Genomic DNA, 18,785 nt, shown 5'->3' with positions numbered 1-18,785 from the left:
TTTTTTTTTTTTTTTCCAAATCATCTTCAGTCTTCGTCTTCATCTTTATTTTTTTTCCAATCATCTTTGTTCCTCATCTTTATTTTTCCCCAACTCCCACTGGTGGAGTCACCATCACTGGAGGTGTTCAGGAGGAGACTTGACAGGGTGCTTGGTTGCATGGGTTAGTTGATTAGGTGGTGTTGGATGATAGGTGGGACACAATGATCTTGAGGGTCTCTTTCAACTTGGTCTATTCTATTCTATTCTATTCTATTCTATTCATTCTTCATCTTCATTTTTTCCCCAATTATCTTCATTCTTCATCTTCATTTTTTCCCCAAATCATCTTCATTCTCCATCTTTATTTTTTTCCCCAATCATCTTCATTCTCATCTTTGTTTTTTTCCAACCATTTGCATTCTTCATCTTCATTTTTTTCCCCAATCATCTTCATTCTTCATCTTCATTTTTTTCCCCCAATCTTCTTCATTCTTCATCTTCATCTTTTTTCCCAAATCACCTTCATTTTTTCCAAATGATCTTCATCTTCATTTTTTTCCCAAATCACCTTCATTCTTCATCTTCATTTTTTGTCCCAATCATCTTCATTCCTCATCTTTATTTTTCCCCAAGTCATCTTCTTCTTCATTTTTTTCCCCAATCATCTTCATTCTTCATTTTCATCTTTGTTTTTTTCCAATCATTTGCATTCTTCATCTTTATTTTTTTCCAAATCATCTTCATTCTTCATCTTCATCTTCATTTTTTCCCCCAATCATCTTCATTCTTCATCTTCATCTTTTCCCCAATCTTCTTCATTCTTCATCTTCTTTATTTTTTTTCCAATCATCTTCATTCTTCATCTTCTTTATTTTTTTCCAATCTTCATTCTTCCTCTTCATCTTTATTTTTTTTTTTTTCAAATCATCTTCATTCTTCATCTTTATTTCTTTTCAAATCATCTTCATTCTTCATCTTCCTACCATATAGGAAGTACCTCGAGTACCTCGAGTACTGTGTCCAGTTCTGGGCCCCTCAATTTAGGAAGGAGGTTGACTTGCTGGAACGAGTCCAGAGAAGAGCAACAAAGTTGGTGAGGGGTTTGGAACACAGCCCTGTGAGGAAAGGCTGAGGGAGCTGGGGCTGCTTAGCCTGGAGAAGAGTAGACTCAGGGGTGACCTTACTCTCTACAACTACCTGAAGGGAGGTTGTAGACAGGCTGATGATGGTCTCTTCTCCCAGGCAGCCAGTACCAGAACAAGAGGACACAGTCTCAGGCTGCACCAGGGGAGGTTCAGGTTGGATGTTAGGAAGAATTTCTATACAGAGAGAGTGATTGCGCTATGGAATGGGTTGCCCGGGGAGGTGGTGGAGTCGCCGTCATTGAAGGTGTTCAGAAGGAGACTTGACGGGGTGCTTGGTGCCATGGGTTAGCTGTTTGGGTGGGTTGGATTGGTTGATGGGTTGGACACAATGATCTTGAAGGTCTCTTCCAACCTGGTTTGGTTTATTCTAATAAAGGAGTTGGTTTATTCTAATAAAGGTACTCTGTAGAGCATTTAAGAGCACCACTCTTAAGTACTGTGTTCAGACAGTAGTCTGCTAAGCTTTTTGTAGCTGGGGTTGATTATACCTTGAAAACCCCTGGTGATTAATAGCTGCATCAAAAAATTTCTACCAGAGACAGATGTATCAAGACTGAGAGACACCAGGCCTGTTTAAGGAGGGGGGGGATTTTTGTTTGTCTCTCTGTGTTTTGTTGTTTACTGTCACTGAAGACTGCAGGCACTCGTGTGGATGTGAAACCAAGTGGATCCACAGGGGTTGCTTGACTTGAAGTGTGCACAAAAGACACTTGTATGAAGAACAGTTCCATGACCTCTGCTCTGCTAGAGTCATTCCCAGCTTCAGGAAAGGGCAAAGTAATGGTGGGCAGGCTGCTTCCTTCTATAAGGAACTTGTTTAGGCAGCAATTGCCCACAGACAGGGTATTGTAGTACACCACAATTAGCTTGGAGCTGGGTGTGACATTCCTGGTGATCATAGCTATGTGCAAGTAATCCATAGTCTTGTTTGAAATGTTTCTAAATAGGTTTCTTGATCTGAGGAGTGGGAGGGGGTAACACATGTGGGGTTTTCTTATCTGAAGTGTGAAAGCTTTATCATATCAACAGAAGTCTTTAACCACTGTGCATTTTGGTTTTTAATTTAGAAAAGGCATAAAGCTGATAATGCTGTGAACAAGAAGCAAACTCAAGGTAGGAAAAAACTTTATGCCTATTAATGGGGGGAGGGGGAGGCTGCTGTTTGTTGGGGTTTTTTTGCACATGGAAATAGAATCTGAGCTGCTGACAAGCAATTGACTCTGAGAAGTAATGGAATCTGAACTGCTGACAAGTGGGAAATTGTTTTTGCAGGCTCCCTGAAAGTTTGGGATTTAAACAGTGGAGATGACAATTGGCAGCAGTCACATGAGCCCCACAAAATGATTAACTTTATGAGGTTCCTAAGAAAGGTTATGATTTGCTCATTTAATACAGGTGTTGAAAGATTGTAATTGCCACTATGATTAGTTGGGCCTCCCCTATGACAAAAAGTCTGCATTTCTGAGCACAGGAATCATCATCATTTTAGTCAAACAGCAAATCTTGAATCATTTGACTTTTGAAACCTGTAGAATTGGAAGGAAGAGTCAAAAGCCAGAACTTTCTTGCTGCTTCAAATCTGGATGAAGATGGGGGGGGAGAAAAGGGGGTGTTTATGCAATCAGTCTAATGGTTTTGGTTAGAGATAAATGAGGTATTTGTAACCCAACCCAAAACTTTGGAATGTGTTAGGTTGGAAGAGACCTTCAAGATCATCGTATCCAACCTATTATCCAACCCACCTAATCAAGTAAACCATGAAGCCAAGCACCCTATCAAGTCTTGTTGTTGTTTGGTTGTTTTTAAAGGATTTTAATAAAGAAAAGAAGAGCTATTAAAGCAGAAGATCCTTTTAGCTCAGAAAGTGAGGGAGGTGTTAGCAAATGTCCTACGCACGCTGTAAGGTCAAGGCCCAGCTTTGTTGCTCTAGCTTTTCAGGTTATCTGTTCCTTCTCTGTCAAGAGCTGACCCTGGTTTGTAAACAGGAGGATAAATGAGTGTCATGTGAGTTAGATTGCAGAAAACACAAAGAAAGCCACAAGGAGGAGAATTTTTTATGGCATCTTACTTAGCTACCAAAGGTGAACTTGGGGGTTTAAGAGAGGAATGTAGTCCTTGACTGAAAATAATCAGAGTTCTTTAACACTCTGACTGCTGGAAATGCTTTTAAATGTAACTACCTAAATTGCACATAAATCTTAAAGTGTTCTGTCAAACATATGGGGAATGAAAAGGAGGATGAATTAGGCCACTACTGGGCATGTAGCTAAATAGGGGGTATGGAGAATTTAGGACAGGGAGACAAATGTGTTGACTGTGAAGCACAGAGAATAGGCCTGGACAGATAAGCTCTTATCTGTGCATGAAAAAACTGAAGGAGATCTTGATGTAGATATCCAAAATGCTTTCATCAAGCATTCATAGCTTCTGAGGTTGCCACCAGCAGTTTTAAGTGACAGCAGAGCTTGAGGCACCTCTTCAATGTTTTATTTTCATTTTTGTGGTCCAGAATGTACAAAGTCTTAAATAAGTAAAGTCCTCCTTCTACTCTCCCCTGCCTGTCTGCCTTGCTTAACTCTCATCAGGCTCTTTGGTGACTGTTTCTGAAATTCCTGAATGTTCCATGCATGCAAAAAGAGCATCTTGGGAGTTGAAAATGTGATGAGGATACACAGAATATTGCTGGCACTAGGAAAGTGGTTTAAGCTAATGCCTGCAGGATTAGCATAAGTACAACATCAACCCTGTCAAAGCAGTGTTTCACTGTGCTGTTCAATATAATCAATTGTCAAAGCAATAATTAAAGAGTTGGTCACTAAGGGTACCCTTACTTCCTTTTCACAGACTCATAGAATTGTCAGGGTTGGCAGGGACCTCAAGGATCATCCAGTTCCAACCCCCCTGCCATGGCCAGGACACCTCACACTAGATCACGTTGCCCAGAGCCACATCCAGCCTGGCCTTAAGAACCTCCAGGGATGAGGCTTTGTGGTGGGTTCAAGTTTCCCATTCACATTAACTAAACACAACCAGCTGAGTTGGAAGCAAATGGAAGTTTTATTTACAAACAAAAAAACTACACTCTACAATGGAATGCAATGAATATGTACAAAATATACAGGATTTACAAGATTATACAGGAAGCAGCAGCTGCCCTTCTGGTATTGCTACCTCAGGCTCTGCCACTCTGCAGTTCCCTTAATCTCCTGAAAAGATCAGAAGTTGCTTGACCATTCCATCTGTTCATGTTCCCACCAAACTAATGACACAGAGTTATCCACCACCTCCCTGGGCAACCTGTGCCAGTGTCTCACCACCCTCATGGGAAAGAACTTCTTCCCAACATCCAATCTGAATCTACCCATTTCTAGTTTTGCTCCATCCCCCCAGTCCTGTCACTCCCTGACACCCTCAAAAGTCCCTCCCCAGCTTTCTTGTAGCCCCCTTCAGATACTGGAGGCCACAATTAGGTCTCTTTGTAGCCTTCTCTTCTCCAGACTGAACAGCCCCAACTCCCTCAGCCTGTCCTCATGGCAGAGCAGCTTCAGCCCTCTGCTCATCCTCATGGCCCTTCTCTGGACACACTCCGTCACGTTTCAGCAGCTCTGTTACCCTGGAGAGGAGCAAATGCATCGTACATTACATATCCAGCTCTACTTTTGGTTGCTTTTTAAACATGCAGAATTGTTAATGAAATTACAGGTGCATGTATGGATTCTGAAGAGGGGTATCCCTTCATCTGTCTGTACCTTAAAGACCATCTGTATCTCAGTCAACCTTAAGTAATTAAGGTTAGTTAAGGCAGAAAAACCTTTGTCAGAGCATTTTGATTTATTAAGCTGTGTTAGGGATGAGTTTTGGTACCTCAGGCTGCATGTGCACGCAGCAGGACACAGGATCTCTTGAGACAATGAAGTGGGCACTTGTGCAGCTTGGTGAAGTGAGTGGTCTTCTGTAGGGCAGGAGCAGCATGCTTTAGAAAATTAATCATTAGAGACAGCTGAAAAATGGGAGGTAGAGATGTGAAAGCCAGGCTACAGAGGGCTCTATGGCACAAGTTCTGTAGCCATCATATAAAAGATGCCTAGCAACTCTTGTTTTGTCCTTGTAAGCAAGTGGATTTAATTGAATGTCAGGGTATGTTGATTGTGCCTAAAAGCTAATTGGATCAAGCTAGGGTTAGAGTACTCTTGAGGTCTTATGTTGGGTTTTTTTTAAGTCTAAATCATCTATTCATTTTAACCAGTTAACCCAGCTGGAAACCAATCCAGAAAGGCAAGCTGGCAGTTACCTTGATTTAGTAGGTTAAATTGACTCCTCAGTTGGTCCAGCAAACACCAGAGGCAGCGTGCATTGCATAGTGAGGGTATACACCTTTGCATGGGTTTAGGGCAGAACCATGCTAGGTCAACTTGGCTGCATGTGAAACAGCCTAAGGATGGATTTCAACAGTGCAAGAAGCCTTTGGCCACCTCTGGCAGCTTGTTTACATTTCAGACCTGCAGAACTCCACTGTCATTTTTTCCTGCTATGGCTCTCTGTGAAACTTAGTCATCTGGATTGGTGCAAGGTGTACTCTTAATCCTCCTCGGTTCTCATCCAGTTGATACCATGGTCCCACAGACAGTACTACCAACATGAGAGAATGGCAAGATGCTGGAACAGAACTGTGTGATTCTGTGAACAGGCTGCCCAGGGAGATCATGGATGCCCCCTCCTTGGAGGTGTTCAAGGCCAGGTTTGATGAAGCATTAAGCAGCATGTTCTAGAATCATAGGATGGTCTGGATTGGAAGGGATATCAAAAGGTCATCCAGTCCAACCCCTTCTGCAGTCAGCAGGAGCATCCTCAACTAGATCAGGTTGCCCAGAGCCCTGTTGAGCCTCACCTTGAATATCTCCAGGGAAGGAGCCTCAACCACCTCCTTGGGCAACCTGTTCCAGTGTTCCCCCACCCTCATGGCAAAGAGCCTGTTCCCAACATCCAATTCAAATGTGCTCCTCTCCAGTTCAAAGCCATCACCCCCCATCTGATCACCACAGGACCATGTAAACAGTCTCTCCCCATCCCTCTCCTAGGCCTCCTTCAGGTACTGGAAGACTGCCGTTAGGTCTCCCCAGAGATTTACCTTTTGAATGCAGACAGGCTAAGCTACAAAATGCATTTCTGGTATTAAGAACGAGTGATTTAGCTTAGAGGATCCCTTTCACAAAACACTTGATCCATAGAAGGTTTGCCCTTCCTGTGGCAACTTTCATGATCATAAGTTCCTTCCTGCACCTATTTTATCACTCCTCTTAAACCCAGATCTATCAATACATTATCCTAACAAGCATTGGGTGAAAGTGATTTGATTTTATACAACTCCTTCTAATTTTCACAGGGCAAGTAAATTAAAAAAGAAATCTCAGATACTTTTAATTAGAAGTCCTTCATCCTTAAGGATGTGCTGCTTTGATATAACAATAATACAGGAATCTATTAGAGCCATAATCATACTATTTATTCCTCATAAGGAAATGTCCACAGCAGCTCCTGCTTCTCCACCCCCACCAGCCTTCATCTTCCCCAAAGCAGCTCCTGCTCCCACCCCACCATCCTCCACTCTGCCTAAACAGCTCCTGCTCTGCCACCACCATTACTGCACCCATCCCAGAGCCTGGGGCAAGACCCTCAACCAGCCAAGATACCACACAGAGGAGCTCAGCCCAGCCAGCACCCGTGGATGATATTGGAGTAGTTGTCAATCCTGTTCCTAACAACCGGGGGGCCAGCAGGCCCCCCGGCCTTTGTAGTCACCACCACCATCACCCAGTGTGCACCATGGGCACTCACCAGTGATGAGAGCAGGATCCTCAGCCCAGATGGGCTCAGCTTAGGGCTGCTGCCTCTCCTGAGGGGGATTAAATAGGGGAGTGGGTGGGGGAGGGAAAGTGGTCACACCTGGGGTGGGAGGAGACTCCAACAGAGCCCAGGTGCTCCGGAATTTGGGGGAGGAAAGGGACTCCTTGGAGCCTTCTCTTCTCCAGACTGAACAGCCCCAACTCCCTCAGTCTGTCCTCATAGGAGAGGTGCTCCAGCCCTCTGCTCATCCTCATGGCCCTTCTCTGGACATATTCCAGCACCTCCAGATCCTTCCTGTAATAGTGGCTCCATATGCAAATACCTTGCTTACTGTCTGAAAAAGTGACTTCTCCATTTGCTATTGCCCTGAGCATATCAGCACTAATAAATCTAAGGGAAGGATGGATAGGAGAATTAATCCCTTTCCTAAAGATTTATTAAGCAGGTTAGATAGCAGCTAGTGGAAAGCATTGAGATAGACAAGAAGAGGGGTCAGTCTGGGCCAAAGCTCAGGAAAGGAATAGATGTGAAGGCCTAGTGGATTCCCAGATTATTGTTTTATGTAATCAATACATGCTTCCATAAGATTTAGATCCTGATCAGGTGCTTAGATGAGCATCCTGATAGTGTGGAGGCTGAGAGACACAGTGAAAGAGGACAATGCCTGGGAGTTATTTGAGTATTGATACGTGGCAATATGTTTTTCTTTCAATCTTGTTGCCTAACAGCCTTCAATAGCTTTACAACCAGTACCAATCAAAAAGAAAGTCATCTCTGTTGTTCTCTGGTAGTTCAATCCTGGCCATCAACTGGCAAACAAGGCATGTTTTTTGTATCAGAGTAGCAATACTTACAACTAGAGTACTGGGATTTGCTTGCAGTATGAATTACCACTGCCAGGGAAAATCTCCACCAAATCTTACACTAAATGGTGTGGCTTCATTTTGAGGATGTTCAATATATTTGGCTGTAGTGATCCTGAAGGTCTCTTAACAGGCCAACAGCAGTAACAAGTTGAATCCCAAGAAGCCTGCTGGTGCCTTTGGATGAATCTTTTTTTGTATGAACCTCAGCAATTCCTCAACTAAGAAAAAGAAAAGTCTTGAATTGATTCTCTTTCCTCTAATAATTTCCTCTAACTTTTTCACTTTGGATCTTTTAATTTCCAATTAGTAACTTACTGTAGAAATCACCACATCATCATGCAACCTATAGCAGTTCTAATTGATTCTCAAGCCTCGTAAAATGTTCCAACTGACTCTACAATAATATCATAGTGTCACAGTCTCAGTCAGGGTTGGAAGGGACCACGAGGATCATCTAGTTCCAACCCCCCTGCCATGGGCAGGGACACCTCACACTAGATCAGGCTGGACAGAGCCTCAGCCAGCCTGGGCTTAAACACCTCCAGGGACGGGGCCTCGACCACCTCCCTGGACAACCCATTCCAGGGCTTCACCACTCTCATGGTGAAGAACCTCCTCCTCACATCCAGCCTGAATCTCCCCACCTCCAGCTTCATTCCATTCCCCCTAGACCTATCACTACCTGATATCCTGAGAAGTCCCTCCCCAGCCTTCCTATAGCCCCCTTCAGATGCTGGAAGGCCACAATTAGGTCACCTGGGAGCCTTCTCTTCTCCAGACTGAACAGCCCCAACTCCTTCAGTCTGTCCTCATAGGAGAGGTGCTCCAGCCCTCTGATCATCCTTGTGGCCCTTCTCTGGACACATTCCAGCACCTCCACATCCCTCTTGTAATAGGGGCTCCAGAACTGGACACAGTACTCCAGGTGGGGTCTCACCAAAGCTGAGCAGAGTGGGAGGATCACCTCCCTTGCCCTGCTGGCCACACTTCTCCTGATGCAGCCCAGGATCTGATTGGCTTTGCAGGCTGCAAGTGCACATTGAGAGCTCATGTTAAGCTTTTTGTCCACCAGCACCCCCAAGTCTCTCTCCTCAGGGCTGCTTTCCAGCCAGTCACTGCCCAGCCTGGATTTGTGCCTGGGATTGCCTCCACCCAGATGCAGGACCCTGCACTTGCTCTTATTGAACTTCATGAGGTTGGCTTGTGCCCACCTCTCCAGCCTGTCCAGGTCCCTCTGGATGGCCTCCCTTCCCTCCAGCGTGTCTGCTGCACCACACAGCTTGGTGTCATCAGCAAACTCACTGAGGGTGCACTCAATGCACTGTCCATGGCACTGACAAAGATGTTGAACAAGCCTGGTCCCAGGACTGATCCCTGAGGGACTCCGCTTAAGATTCAGTGGTCTAAAAAACTTTGCAGAGAATGCGTGCTGTATAATTTCAGTGCTTGACCTGAATTTGTGGAAACAAGGCATGCTGTAAAATATTGTGTCAATGAGCTGGGTCTGTTTGGCTTTTTGTAAGGGGTCTAGCATGTACCTGTATGCTGCAGTTAAATTGTACACCTGGAAAATTCTCTTTTCTTCTTTTGTGTTTTTTTTTCTCCAGTACTCCGAAATGGTGCATGGGAGATTGTCCACTGGGAAAAGGTGTGTGATTATCTTGGTGGCTTCTAGAGCATCATGCAGGTTTCAGATTTGCTTTACTTCTCCAACCAATCATCAGTGATAAGAATTTTACCATGGGGAATGTATAATCTTCTGTATCTTACGTTACCTTTGTTAAGATCTGTCTCTTCAAATGTACTTTTAAGTCAGTTTCGATGGCATGGGTCAGGCAAAACTGCCATCAAAAGCTTTTAAGTTCACTGAAAAATAACAGAGATAATGATTGACTCAGAAGTATTTGCATTTGGCAACATGATACAGTTCCTTAGCACTATTTTGGCATGCCAAGGCACAAACTTCTTTCTGGAAACTAGGTACTTTGTGTATTTGCTGAACTCTTTTGGCTTAAACCATCAGGACTTGGCAAACCATTACGCAGTAATAAGGAAGGGGCTGTTAAAGGTAACTTTCAAAGACTAAAGGTTATGCTCTCTAGTCCCTTGGATTTGTTGGGTTTTTTATACCTGAAAGCTTGTGCAAAATTTGACCCACAGCCATTTGGATGCAGGGTTTAGAGAAAATTGGTTTGCATCTGTTGGAGAAGCAAGGATGAGGTAGTATGGTGCAACAGAATTGTGAGCTTTAAAGAGGTTAATTTCTTCTTTAACTCCTCTTCAGTCACCTAATGAAATATTCTACAATGGCTAGCAGAAATAAAGAACTACATGGAGAAGGTCAGGATTAAGCCTGCTAAAGAATAGATTTCCAAAGAATTCTGGTGACCTTTGGGTACCTAAGTACCTGTAGGCTTCTCTAAGCATATGAGTTCCTAACAGACTCTCTAGCAAATTCAGCAGGTAAATATTGATGTGCTTAATACAAAGGGGCTAACATATCTTGTTTGAGACCATTAACCAATTCCCAGTTTTCTTTCAGGTAGATGTTGGAGATATAGTTATAATAAAAGGCAAAGAGTATATACCTGCTGACACTGTACTGCTCTCATCAAGGTAGAGATGCCCACTGATGCTTATAGTGTAGAGGCTGGTTTCTCTACCCTGCATTTATTTCTTTCTTTCTTTATTTGTGATTGCTCCAAGGAAATAAGGAATAAACAAAAATGCTGCTGCTCTGAAGTGTAGTCTTTTGTGTTCATTTGGGCATTCATCATTCCAGGCAGTGTTTCTTGAAACTGTGACAAGTACAGTTTTAAAATCACACTGGCATTCGATTAGCCCGTAAGAAAAACTTAGTGTATTGCTTTGCTGTTGGATATAATGCAAACAAAGTCTGAGTCTCTGTCTGAAAATTGGCCCTGAAGTGCCACATTTAACCACATTGGCTAGTTTTTGCTTTGTGGCTAACAAATTGCCTTCTATGAGCCAATGAAAATTGATGTGTTGCAGGGAGCAAAAATGGGGTTTCGTGGCTGTGGTCACCAGTTTGATAACTGAACCGGGGGGAAAAAGGTGCACATGAGATGTGAACCATCAAATTAGCTCGGTCTTTGAGCTGAACATTCACTTCATTCCCTAATATATATACAAAATGAATAATTTCAGCACTGAAAGAGGTACTTAATTTCTAGCATGGAATGCTTGTGACTCTTTTTACATGGACAATCAGAGGTTGTTTATCATCATTTCCTTGGACAGTTTTATTTGAGAAATCCACATGCAATGTGGAAGATGCACGTTTTTCAACATCTATTTGATCAGGTCAGTAGACAACATATTCTAAGGCAATTTTTAATGAAGATTATTTGAATATGATCAATTGTCTTTTGATTTCTTACTCTGTGTTTCCAATGCAGTTTCCTGGTTTGGTTTTTTTCCCCCCATGGCACAAGCAGAAGCATTCTTGTACCGTGTATGATTTATGGGTTAAGTATAAACCATCAGTGATCCCACTGAGGTTAATGAATCCTCTCCTGTGTGTAATTAATAAGGTTAGGATCTCATGTGTTTCTGTGACAGACTGGGGGGTAGACTAGTACATTGTTTGTACCTCAGAATTAAATGCAGCTGTTCCCATAACTCTTCTGTTAAATGATTATCAAGTCTAAAGTAGTTGCCAGATAATACTGCAAATTTTCTCCACAGTCTGCCTTCAGTACTGTTTGTCATGACTTCATATGTTTTTTTGCATTGAGTATCCTCTATAAACATTTTACTTCTGCCCTTCCAGAAGCATTTATGTATTTTGTTGATACTTCTGCACCAAGATCTTCATAGGCAATACACTATGCAACAAGAACACTTGTTCTGTTGGCCCGATAATGGCTCCTGTTGTGCTAACCATAGTGTTCTGCAAGCAGATTGCATCCTTTCAGAGCAGCTTCTTTATCCTCTTCCTGAGCAAGCTCCTAAATTGGAGTTTGCCTAGGTACCTTCCCTGTTCTGTCCTTTTGGATTTGGAGGACACTTGCATCACAGTGTGGTCCAGTTGTAATTTACACCCAGAAAAACACCAATTGCCTGCAAGTCCTGGAAGGACTCCCTTATCATATGTTGATAAAGTGAAACAATAGCTGCTACTGGATTTGTCAAGACTGCTGCCTGTTTGCTTAACCTCACTTTACAGCCCATGTCAGAACACTGGGGTCTGTGTTGATAGGTTGGACTCGATGATCCTCGAGGTCCTTTCCAACCTAAGTGATACTGTGATACTGTGATACTGTCCTCCTAACTGTGACCATTACCCATCTTGAATTCTCCTGTCAGGTTTTCTTCTAGGAACCAGTTTGCAGAAAGGACTCTGAACCATGGTTGCTTTTCTGGGCTCAGTTCAGGCATTTATTCCAGCTAAAACTTCTCTCTTAGTTGTATTACTAGGGTTCTGTTGCAGCCCTCCTTCCAGTAGAAAACCCTATGCTACTACATTGCCTCCAATTCTGCCAGCACATGGGCATGTGCTCTTCTTCTCCACCTCTCATCTCCACTTGGCCATGTATTCTCCAGGAATACAGTCTAATCAAGTTTGCTTTCCAGGTGTTTATTGGGGCCCAGTTACATTTCAGGTTTCAGTAACACCATGAGGCTATGGACCTGGTTTGAATTCAACCTAATAACTTGGTTCTTTTTACCAGCAATAGCACTTCCTGGAGAATGAGAGGATCTTAATTATTTTAAGAAGCCATGATCTCTGACCAGTGAAAGGATGCAAACCACTGAGACTTAATTCTTTTTGGTTCTTGCTCTCTCAGTGTAAATGAAAACTTACCGAGGTGAAACCAAACACAAAAGTCTCTTTCAGCATGTCTGCGTAGAGAGGTTCTTGTCACCTGATTGATCAGAAGAGTTGGTGGGAAATGATCTGTTGTGGCTTTTATTGGGGGGGTGTTTTTTTTGGTCATAATTGGCTGGAGTGGCTGGAAGCTTCATTTCAGCTGAGAAATAAGCATAGCAACTTGTTCTTTTTTCCTGGTCAACATCAATGTGTTCTGCTGCTTGAGAATGGTGCCTTACGGTGAAGCAATCCACTGGAGGGAAAATTGACACGGTCTAGCTCAAGTTCTTCCTGACCTGATTAAAATAGATTTTGAAAAACTTGCCATCAGACATTTTAATTAACATGTATTGTTTGTATAATAATTTCAAACTCTTGTCTTTTTGTCTTTTGTCCATTTGTTTGGTTTGGTTTGGTTTGGTTTGGTTTTTCGGTTTGGTTTCTTTTGTTGTTTTGGTTTTTTGGTTTGGTTTTGGTTTTGTTGGTTTTTTTTCTTTTCCCCTGCCACTTATTTTTCTGTTCTAATCATTTTCAAACTGGGATATGTAGGTGGCAGTAGGGGAAGTAGTGAAAGTGACCAATGGGGAGCATCTCCCGGCTGATCTCATCAGTCTGTCCTCAAGGTTAGAATGAACTAGCTGCACAGGCTGCGTGTACGTGGGTCCTCACATACCAAATGCAAAGAACACTGCCGTGCTGATAAGCTTTGCTTTGCTGTTCTCCATTCTCTCCCCAAATATTTATGAAATCAGAAAGGGTCTGGCTGATAAAAGTTTAGCTCACTGAAGTGTAAACTCATGCTGACACTCCCAAGAAATGAGAATTTGTTTCAGCCCCCTCTAGCTTTTACGTTATCGAACAACCACACAGTAAAGCACCAGGATGAATCCGTGTTTGATTCCTTAGAGCAAATGAAAAGGAGCAAACATGCTCATACCAACCCACTATTTCCAGCAAAGAGTACATATAGTCCAACGTTGCTAGGCCTGGTAGAGGACCCTCTGCACAAACTGGATGTTGCACAACCTCTGCTGCATGCAATGGCGACAGCAGCGCTGTTCTTGTGTGTTGTGACGAAATGCATGTTCCTTAGACACCTCAGCTTGATGCTATTGTCTGCACTGGTCCTGCACTTTTGTTTTTCCCTAACAAATCAATGGGCCTGCCTTGATCTAACTGTAACTTACCTGATTTTGGAGGTCACTGCTATCTGCTACAGTAATGACAATGAAGCATGTGTCTCACTTGAAATGTCTTTGCTGCCTTAGTGTGTTTCTAAAAGCGCTTCACAACAGCACTGGTTCGGTTTTTGCTGTCCACTAATAGAAATGTTAGACCTGTAATAGTGTTTTGTGCAGGTGATTCCATCCCAACTGTCCAAAGAGGTGTTACTTACATTTGTAGAAAAGTTTGCCAAGAGGAAGATGCTAGCCTGAAAGGAACCTGTGGTAATGACTTACCACATTTTAATGCTTTTGGTGTACAACAACGTTGGAATCGCCTGGAGAAACTGAAACTGAGTTGCAGATCAGCAGCCACTCTTCAATTAAGAAAGCAACTTTTGAAGATCACTTCATGCTTGAATGTTGTGCTAGAAAGAAGGAAAGTATTACAAGCTTTAAAGTGGTGTAGAGAGAAAACAATTGCTCTTTCTAGTGTTAAAGGATTTTATGATTCCTCTGCTGCTTTACAGGTGTTGTAAGTGTTCCGTTCTCCTGTCTAGAAAATGGGAGCTGAATGAAGTCATTCAGAAGTCCTGACCTGTCAGACCTGTTCTTGTAGGCTTGCACAAAAGTAGTTTTGTCCTTCTATATCTCTATTATCCTAGTTAACCCCTTCCATAATGGTCATAATGTGCTTTAAAACCTGAAAGTACTTCCCAAAGTACTGCTGTGTTACACAACAGAAAATTGTGTTGAACATTGAAATGCAATAACCCCTTTCATCAGTATGTCAGGTGGATGAACTATTCAAATAGTAATCAGTCATAGAGACATAGAATCAACCAGGTTGGAAAAGACCTCAGAGATCATTAAGTGCAACCTAATACCTAACACCTCATGACAACTAAACCATGGCTTCAAGTGCCACATCCAGTCCTTTTTTTGAACATCTCCAGGGATGGTGACTCCACCACCTCCCTGGGCAGCACATTCCAATGGCCAATTACTCTTTCTGGGAAGAACTTTCTCCTCACCTCCAGCCTAAACTTCCCCTGGCACAGCTTGACACAGCTTGTGTCCTCTTGTTCTGGTGCTGGTTGCCTGGGAGAAGAGACCAATCCCTTCCTGGCTACAACCACCTTTCAGGTAGTTGTAGAGAGCAATGAGGTCACCCCTGAGTCTCCTCTTCTCCAGGCTAAGCAACCCCAGCTCCCTCAGCCTCTCCTTATAGGGCTTGTGTTCTGCTGCCTGCAGTAATAGGCACTACAAAGGCTCTGCATTTGTGCCTGCATCTTAATTTCATGCAAAAGCAGAAAACTCAGTGTGTGCAGCATGTTTTTTTTTTTGGCAGTGTTTCATCTGAGGCAGGAATCTTTTGGCAAACTTCTCTGCAAATGTAAAGGACTGTTGGCTTGCCAGATTTGGCTGTAAACTATTCTGGTTCTGAAGAGCTGATGAGAAAAAGGACAAATAGCTATTTAATGGTGACAGAAGGGTCGCGGAGCTTAACAATTGCAACTTAAAGTGAAGGAATTGTGTTGTTGTGTTTTTTCTTTCCCTCAATAGTGAACCCCAAGCTATGTGCTACATCGAAACTTCTAACTTAGATGGTGAGACTAACTTAAAAATTCGACAGGTAGGCCTTTCACTTTGCACAATATTGTTCAGTAGTATTTTAATTGCTTTTCAATCTGTTTTATGGTGGTAATGGCTATTGTAGAAGACTGTGGCCTTTTAATGGTTTGCATCAGAAGGTGCAGGTGGTTAACATCACAAAATCAATGAAGCAGAAAGAAATGGTTACTCCCAAGCCATACATTGTACTTTGGTTTAGGAGTTTTCAGTGGGGAGATAGGTTGTCTCGGTCTGGAGAGGGAAAGAGCCTCAGTTCTTTTGAATATTCCCATGTTGTGAAATTAGAGGCACAAACGAGGCCAAAATATCAACAGCTAGGCTATTTATTACACAAATAAAGTGGATGGATCAGAAGGAGGGAGAGAGAAAATAGAGAAGAGGGAGAGAGAAGGGGAAAGGAATTATGTTACCACACCACTTACCCCCCAAGACTGTTTAAGTCTGTGGAGGAAAGGTGCTACAGGAGATGTTGGGTCTGTAAAGGAAGGGTGCTGCAGCTTTGGCTGTAGAAGAGATGTTGTCCTCTGGGCAGCCTCTTCAGCAGCATGAGTTGCAGCAGGGTGAACTTAGGACACAGAGAGAGGTTCCTCTTGGTCTGCTTCTTCCAGGCTCCATGGTGATGTCTGTCATTTTTCCTCTCCTGGTATTCTCTTCATTTTTCTTCAGAGCAGCATTTCCTTCTCTCATGTTTCCCTTCTCAGCATCATTGTCCTTCTCTTTTCCTCCTGTGTTTTTCTTCTGTTGTGTTTTTCTTCTATGGAGCCAGTAGTTGCTTTAGTCTTTTATACAGTTTTCAGGTCGATTTGCCTCTGCCCATTTCCAGGACAGCTGCAGTCCAGTGAGCAGTCATTATTCTTTGTTGGGGCACATCTCAGTTCACGATACAATCACAAGGTGATTTGCATCCAGCAATGGTCCTGATGGGTGGAGATGATCTTGTATGCATATTACCGAAGGCAGAGCCTCAGTCCATCATTGTTCCCAAGAGTCCTTCTAGTGGCTCTGCCCAACACACATCCGCTATTGTCTGGGCAAGCAGCAAAGGTGATTTTACCTTTGTTGAGTCACATCAGAAGAGACAAGATTTTAGTCTCTCACATAGGTGGAAAGAGTTGTCCTTGGGTATTGCTTTTCAGAGGATAGGTGAGGGAGAAGCCTTGCAGAAAGAAGCTGATATTGCCAGTATTGTCCTTGAGGGGCAGGTAGGGATAGCAGGTTTTGACTGGGTAGAGTGCTTCTATACAGGGGTGACCTTGCTGGGTTATATGATGGATTATGACCATATCTTGACCATGATGTCTCAAGATATGACTTTTTTCACTATCTGTGGTGTCCAGCAGTGTGACAGCAAAGTGTGGCAGTCCCATTTTTGCACTATCAGATTTATAATACTTGGTTTTCTATATTGAAAAGTGATTTTTCAGAGTCATGACAAACTCCTTTTGTTCACAGGGTTTGCCACTAACATCAGACATAAAGGACATAGAAAGCTTGATGAGACTTTCAGGCAGAATCGAGTGTGAGAGCCCAAACCGACATCTCTATGACTTTGTTGGAAATATCAGGCTGGATGGGCATGGGTATGTAAATATGAAGAAGATCACTTCAGTATGTTCAATCTAACAGGAGACAGCTGCATGTTGTTGAACTACTCAAGTTAAAATAGGAACTGTAAAGCCTGTTTTCTGTGAAGACTACAGAGGTAAAGATATTTTCTGATGTCTTTAATAGCCTTTCTTCTTTGAAAAAACTTGATGGGTAAAATCATACTTCTAAGGTCTCCAACTGAAGTTTTATTACTAGTTGACCTGCATAAACAAATAGGTATAAATTAATATGAGGGAGAACTAATCAAAATCTGATTGATCTGGATTATGTACCTAGTAACTCACCTAAGCATCTCATTCCTTGTCTGTTAAATTTATATTAGAATAGGAATAGGAATAGGAATAGGAATAGGAATAGGAATAGGAATAGGGATAGGATAGGATAGGATAGAATAGAATAGAATAGAATAGAATAGAATAGAATAGAATAGAATAGAATAGAATAGACCAGGTTGGAAAAGACCTTGGAGATTATCAAGTCCAACCTATCACCCAACACTAAACAACTAAACCATGGCACCAAGTGCCTCATCCAGTCTCTTCCTAAACACCTCCAGGGATGGTGACTCCACCACCTCCCTGGGAAGCACATTCCAATGGCCAATTACTCTTTCTGTGAAGAACTTTCTCCTCACCTCCAGCCTAAGCCTCCCCTGGCACAGCTTGAGTCTGTGTCCTCTTCTTCTGTTGGTAGTTGCCTGGGAGAAGAGACCAAGCCCCTCCTGGCTGCAACCTCCCTTCCGGTAGTTGTAGACATCAAGAGGGTCTCCCCTGAGCCTCCTCTTCTCCAGGCTAAACAACACCAGTTTCCTCAGCCTCTCCTCATAGGGCTGTGCTCCAGACCTCTCCCCAGCCTCGTTGCCCTTCTCCGGACATGTTCAAGAGTCTCAATATACTTCTTAAATTGAGGAGCCCAGAACTGGACACAGGACTCAAGGTGTGGTCTAACCAGTGCTGTGTACAGGGGCACAATGACTTCCCTGCTCCTGCTGGCCAAGATATTCCTGATTCTGGCCTGGATGCCATTGGCCTTTTTGGCCACCTGGGCACACTGGTAGGCATCTATTTCTCCATATGCAGCATTACTCATGTTTCTGGCTTTACACTGATACATGCAGTACTAACAAATTATTAAATACCTCTTTTTTTTCCCTTTTTTTTTTCTTCTTTCTTTTTTTCCTTTTCTTTTTCTGTTTTTCTTTTTTCCTTTTTCTCTTTTCTTTTTTCTTTTCCCTTTTCTTTTCCCTTTTCTTTCCTTTTCCCTTTTCTTTTCCCTTTTCTTTTCTTTTCTTTTCCTTTCCTTTTCCCTTTTCTTTCCTTTTCCCTTTTCTTTTCCCTTTTCTTTTCCCTTTTCTTTTCCCTTTTCTTTCCTTTTCCCTTTTCTTTTCCCTTTTCTTTTCTTTTCTTTTCCCTTTTCTTTTCCCTTTTCTTTTCTTTTCTTTTCTTTTCTTTTCTTTTCTTTTCTTTTCTTTTCTTTTCTTTTCTTTTCTTTTCTTTTCTTTTCTTTCTTTTCTTTTCTTTTTTCTTTCCTTTCCTTTTCTTTTCTTTCCTTTTCTTTTCTTTCCTTTTCTTTTCTTTTCTCTTTTCTTTCCTTTTCTTTTCTCCCTTTATATTCCACTCTTTATTTGCTGATTTCTTGCAGATGCATTCTGGGAGCTTTCAGTCGCAAGAGTGTGGATCTATTATAATTCCACTGTACTTGTCCTTAA

At 42.5% G+C, this 18,785-nt stretch overlaps 1 protein-coding gene across 7 annotated transcripts in view; it reads left to right on the top strand.

The window, feature by feature from the left end:
* The window catches only part of ATP8A1 (ATPase phospholipid transporting 8A1), a 154,605-nt gene that overhangs the window by 26,245 nt on the left and 109,575 nt on the right, over positions 1-18,785 (top strand). For 3 of the 7 annotated variants that reach the window (XM_068137618.1, XM_068137621.1, XM_068137616.1), the window contains exons 5-9: positions 2,195-2,240; positions 9,445-9,485; positions 10,380-10,453; positions 15,401-15,470; positions 16,922-17,049. In XM_068137618.1, the coding sequence (XP_067993719.1) occupies positions 2,195-2,240; positions 9,445-9,485; positions 10,380-10,453; positions 15,401-15,470; positions 16,922-17,049 (359 nt within the window). Of the gene's footprint in view, positions 1-2,194; positions 2,241-9,444; positions 9,486-10,379; positions 10,454-11,017; positions 11,162-13,220; positions 13,295-15,400; positions 15,471-16,921; positions 17,050-18,785 lie in introns of those variants that run through there. The other 4 variants (XM_068137620.1, XM_068137617.1, XM_068137623.1 and 1 more) reach the window with 3 other exon arrangements.

This window comes from Melanerpes formicivorus, unplaced genomic scaffold, assembly GCF_026170545.1.
Source record: "Melanerpes formicivorus ecotype bairdi unplaced genomic scaffold, bMelFor1.0.p_v2 SCAF_4, whole genome shotgun sequence".
Lineage (NCBI taxonomy): Eukaryota > Metazoa > Chordata > Aves > Piciformes > Picidae > Melanerpes > Melanerpes formicivorus.
This window is presented reverse-complemented; position numbering and strand designations above follow the sequence as displayed.